Source organism: Spinacia oleracea, chromosome 4, assembly GCF_020520425.1.
Source record: "Spinacia oleracea cultivar Varoflay chromosome 4, BTI_SOV_V1, whole genome shotgun sequence".
NCBI classification, from domain to species: Eukaryota; Viridiplantae; Streptophyta; class Magnoliopsida; order Caryophyllales; family Amaranthaceae; genus Spinacia; species Spinacia oleracea.
Window position 1 is genome coordinate 25,349,105 of NC_079490.1, and position 6,061 is coordinate 25,355,165.

General features: G+C 28.4%; 1 protein-coding gene across 1 annotated transcript; it reads right to left on the reverse strand.

The window, feature by feature from the left end:
- Positions 1-2,440: 2,440 nt before the first annotated feature.
- Positions 2,441-3,346, reverse strand: LOC110780492 (E3 ubiquitin-protein ligase ATL6-like). The gene has a single exon (XM_021984874.2). It carries the CDS (start codon positions 3,344-3,346, stop codon positions 2,441-2,443), a length of 906 nt encoding a protein of 301 aa, XP_021840566.2.
- Between the last annotated feature and the right edge of the window lie 2,715 nt (positions 3,347-6,061).

Genomic DNA, 6,061 nt, shown 5'->3' on the forward strand with positions numbered 1-6,061 from the left:
CTTTGTGTGGGGATTATCTTCGACTAACTCTTGCGAGTTGGTTTATACAAATCCCTGCGAAAATCTCACTTTATCTCTCTAAGGTTTCTTCTTCAAGTTCACTCTAATTGTGTAAGAGAATAGAGAATGTTGAGAAAGGAAGTTGGGAAGTTAGGTTTTACATTTTTTATTTTTTGTGTTATGGAGCCATAAGGGGAGAGTAAGGGCAAAAAGGTAAAATATGCCTAACGGAGGGTTAATGCCCGTCAGCCAAAAGGGCATTTATTGTATTTATTGCTTACGTCAGGGGTATTTGGTGCATTCGGGAAACATTAGGGGTATTTGGTGCATTATTGCAAACCTCGGGGTTATTTCATGAAAAATCCGTATAAATTATTATTATCGTTATTATTAATTAAATATTACTATTATTATATTAATATTATATGTAATTATTGTTATTGATAAATAATTATGATTATTGTAGTTATTATTATTTTTATTATGAGTATATGTTATAAATATAAATATTTATTATTTATTATTATTTATTATTTATTATTTATTATTTATTATTATTATTATTATTACTTATTATTTATTATTTATTATTTATTATTTATTATTTATTATTTATTACTTATTACTTATTATTTATTATTTATTATTTATTATTATTATTATTAGTATTATTATTATTTATTATTTATTATTTATTATTTATTATTATTATTTATTATTTATTATTATTATTTATTATTTATTAGTTATTATTTATTATTTATTATTTATTATTTATTATTATTATTTATTATTTATTATTTATTATTTATTATTTATTATTTATTATTTATTATTTATTATTTATTATTTATTATTTATTATTTATTATTTATTATTTATTATTTATATTATTATTATTATTATTTATTATTTATTATTTATTATTTATTATTTATTATTTATTATTTATTATTTATTATTTATTATTTATTATTTATTATTTATTATTTATTATTTATTATTTATTATTTATTATTTATTATTTATTATTTATTATTTATTATTTATTATTTATTATTTATTATTTATTATTTATTATTATTATTTATTATTTATTATTTATTATTTATTATTTATTATTTATATTTATTATTTATTATTATTATTTATTATTTATATTATTATTATTATTTATTATTTATTATTTATTATTTATTATTTATTATTTATTATTTATTATTTATTATTTATTATTTATTATTATTATTATTATTTATTATTTATTATTTATTATTTATTATTTATATTTATTATTATTATTTATTATTTATTATTTATTATTTATTATTTATTATTTATTATTTATTATTTATTATTTATTATTTATTATTTATTATTATTATTTATTATTTATTATTTATTATTTATTATTTATTATTTATTATTTATTATTTATTATTTATTATTTATTATTTATTATTTATTATTATTATTATTTATTATTTATTATTTATTATTTATTATTTATTATTTATTATTTATTATTTATTATTATTATTTATTATTTATATTTATTATTATTATTTATTATTTATTATTTATTTATTATTTTATTATTTATTATTTATTATTTATTATTTATTATTTATTATTTATTATTTATATTTATTATTATTTATTATTTATTATTTATTATTTATTATTTATTATTTATTATTTACTATTTACTATTTACTATTTATTATTTATTATTTATTTATTATTATTATTATATTATTTATTATTTATTATTTATTATTATTATTTATTATTTATTATTTATTATTTATTATTATTATTTATTATTTATTATTTATTATTTATTATTATTATTTATTATTTATTATTTATTATTTATTATTTACTATTTATTATTTACTATTTATTATTATTATTTATTTATTTATTATTTATTATTTATTATTTATTATTTATTATTTATTATTTATTATTTATTATTTATTATTTATTATTTATTATTTATTATTTATTATTTATTATTTATTATTTATTATTTATTATTTATTATTTATTATTTATTATTTATTATTTATTATTTGTCCAATTCAGCTCCATTCAGTTCAGTTCAGTTCAGTGCAATTCAGTTCAGCCAAACAAATTTAAGAAAACAAGGCTTTAATCTCTCATGCTTTTCCATTGGGAAATTAATTTTTTCTCATTTTTCCAATATCAGAATTTTGATAAAAACTTAAAACATTATAAATAAATGTTATTTGTCTTGTTTAAATAAAAAAAAAGGCGGAATCTTAATGCACATTAATTAGTCTTTAAAACACGTGTAAAATATCAATCATAAAGAAAAAAAAAGACCGAGGAAGAGAGTAGATAGTAACTGACAAAAAACATTAAAATTAATCAAAGTGGAGTATTTACATGCAAGTCACATTCTCTCTCAAACTCAAACAAGCAATTGAGCTGGCTCAACAGGAACAACACCAAGGAAAGAGTCCTCTTTGCTCGTAAATTGTTTTCCAAACGAAAACACCTTGTCATTTCCAAATCTTTCCGATTTACATCTATTAGTACTACTCCCTTCACCAAACCCTTCTCTATAACCTGCCTTTGTGCTACTTTCTCCCGAAATAATCCACAAATTAGTATTCCCATCAAACATTTTGATCCGCTTTCCTACCTCCCTCGGTAACCTTAGCATAAACCTATCCATATGCCCTGTCGATAACGACCTCGACAAGTTCTTCATCACCCTGCGCTTCCTACTCATTTCATCATTGTCGTCTTCAGTGTCGTCGTTTGGTGATGTATAATCCCATAAGTCGGCGTTTGTGAGGTTGAACCTGCAAACAGGACAAGTAGCGTGACTTACTAGCCATTCATCAACGCAATCAGTATGGAAAAAATGGTCACACTTTGGTATTAAACGCAAAATGTCTTTGTCGTTGAATTCCATTAAGCAAACTGCGCACTCTAACGTCCCTTTACCGATCAATGTTGACTTTATTGACTCGTATTTGAAAGTTGGGAAGCTCTTGACTACGGCAGGGTCGAGTCCTCCATAGGGAGTCTTAAGCGAATGCTGGGATGATCCAGTGAAATTCCAAGGTCGCCATCGACTCCAGTTTCCAAAATCCATGAGTTGGTCATCGATGCAGCAACAAAGATAGATGAAATAAAACCCAATAAATATAATGATAGCGATCACGGCTACTATGATAATCTCCTTTGGTCGGCTGAAGTTTTCGCTATTATGTGAGTCTGGTTCGATCCCAGGTGGATTCGCCTGGGCGTGAACTCGTTGACTTAGGAGGAGGAGGAAGAAGATGAAAGTGATTAAGGTTTTTTCCATGATTGATAGTCAACGGCATTTGAGGGGAGATAGAGAAGTAGAAGTTGGTGTGACTTTAGAAGTGGATCTAGGTGATAAGATAAAAACGTTGACATAATTGTAAGATAATACTTTGGATGAGAAGGAATTGAATACGTATTTTTATTTACAAGTGGCACATGTACAATAAATATTGTACATCAGAATAAAAGTTAACTCCACATGCTTAAAAATTATCCTTATACTCCATCTGTATTTATTTAAGAGATACACTTGGTTGGGCACGGGTATTAAGAAGAAGAATTGAATGAAATAAAGTAATAAAACAAGTGGGGCTGGGTAGATATTTTAATAAGTAAAATAAGTAGTGACCATGTCATTTTGGGAAGTGGTGGGTGGGGTGTAGTTCTGAAATTATTTGTTTAATATGGTGGTGGGATATAGGATATATTAGATAGATTATTTAATTAGATGGTGGGTTGATAAGTTACTAAAAATGGCAAGTGTATCTCTTAAATAAATACCGCCGGTAAAGACAAGTATATCCCTTAAATAAATACGGAGGGAGTATAATGTAAAAGTTATCACATATTCTTATTTACATGGGATGTACGATAAATATTGTACACCGAAGTTAAAGTTGACGTAAAATGCTTAAAGTTACCTTTATATATGTAAAAGTTATTTATTTTGTAGTGATAAAAAATTTCATTTTAATAAAAAATATTTGTTCAAAATCACTAATAATGTATAAAATTAATCATTTAACACTTTAAGATGTTTATCTATTAACTTTTTTTTTAATAATATAAAGTTAGAGAAAAGTGGGTAAAAGTTATAGAGAAAAGTGTGGCCTTATGACTGCAGCAATGTAATGACCATCACAAATCTTCCTACGACACTGCTTGATATTACGCTCTGCCAAATCAAGATCCTCAACAACATCCATCAAAGCAGGGGATCCAGCTGCCAAAGCTTCCCGCAAAAGCAACATACAACCACCCGACTCACTCCAAGTACGAATAACATTACCAATGCTCTCTTCCTGCCGTTGCCGCCTAACGGCAGAAGAACCCTCGCGATTACTCCTCGGACTAAAGGTCCTAAGGATACATAGAGGCAACACGAGAAGACTAACCCAACAAGAGATGTCGTCAGGCTTGCAAATCACCTTATCAAGCGCGCCTTTCAATACCCTGGAAAAACCCAAACGACATTTAGGAGGGATGGATTTCACAGTGCAAAGACGTGCAAAAAGCAATCTGTCAAGAAGAGTGACGGTAAAGCCACAATCAAGCTCTTGCACCGTAGTTTCCACATGACTAGGTACATCGAAATTGAGTTGCGATTTAGAAAGACCATAGAGCACAAACCGAACAACACTATCCCCATTATCAGGCGGGGCCACAAAACTAGAATCTGCACCATGGCGACATTTAGAACGAATAGCATGTGTCTTAAAACAATCCCCGCAAAGCCAAATCCCCATACGACGGAAGGTCAACTCAGCCTCAGTGAAAATAGACAAGTCAGTGGTAAGAGAGTGTCGTGTTACTGCTTTAGCGGCATCATCACTACAATGACGATCACAAAGATGAGTGATCAAAGAGCTCCTAATAAGCCCATTTCCCCCCGCCATCTTGACACCCATTAAGATCCACAAATGAGCAATGAAAACGCACCACAGCAGTAGGCATTAGAAACAACAACACCTATTGACGTGAGACTAGGGATGGCAGTGGGTAATGGACCCGACCCGGATCCGTGGATCCAGATCCATTTTCAACGGATCTGGATCCTCAATTTTCGGACCCGACGGATCCGGGTAGGATATGGATCCTTGATTTTAAAAACGGATCTGGATCGGGTCCTAAGTCATTACCCGGATCCAGATCCGTTTACCCGTTTTTATAAAAAAAATATATAAAAATATAAAAGTAAAGACTTAAGACTTGTAGTATTATTGAAGTTTTTGAACTTTTAGTATTATTTATGTTGGATTTGTTAAATTTTATTTTAGTAAATGCTTGTATGGAAAAATAGCTTTGTTATTGAAGTTTTATTAAACTATGTTTTAAGGTTAAAATGAAAATTAGTTTCGTTTGATGAAAAAATAAGTTAGGATCCGTTTTGGATCCGTTTTGGACCCGGATCCGTAGGATCCGTCGGATCTGGATCTGGATCCTCAATTTAATTACCCAGCGGATCCGGGTAGGATCTGGATCCTTGCCTAAAAAACGGGTCTGGATCTGGATCCTAGAGGATCCGATCCAGATCCTACCCGTTGCCATCCCTACGTGAGACTCCCCAAAAAATAAAACAATATCCAACCATAACCCTACAACTCCAAACAACAAAATCCACTAACAAAGTACCTTACTGTAACAACATCAAACAACACCAAACATCACGATGATCTTGTGACTCCCACGATGATGGCTGGACAGTACAAGCACTACCCAACACCAAACCTCACTGCACCACCCAACACCAAACCTCACTACACCACCCAACAACACCGAACGCACCACACAACAACACCAAACACACCACCCAACAACAACAAACCTCACTTCACCACCCAACGACACCGAACGCACCATCCAACAACACCAAACCCCACTGCACTACACTAACAACACCGAACCACACTGTTGCACCCACAAAAAGGAAACACCACCGGACCACCACACAAGGAAACAAATCTCTGCAATTTCACTGTAACAACCGCCCAGA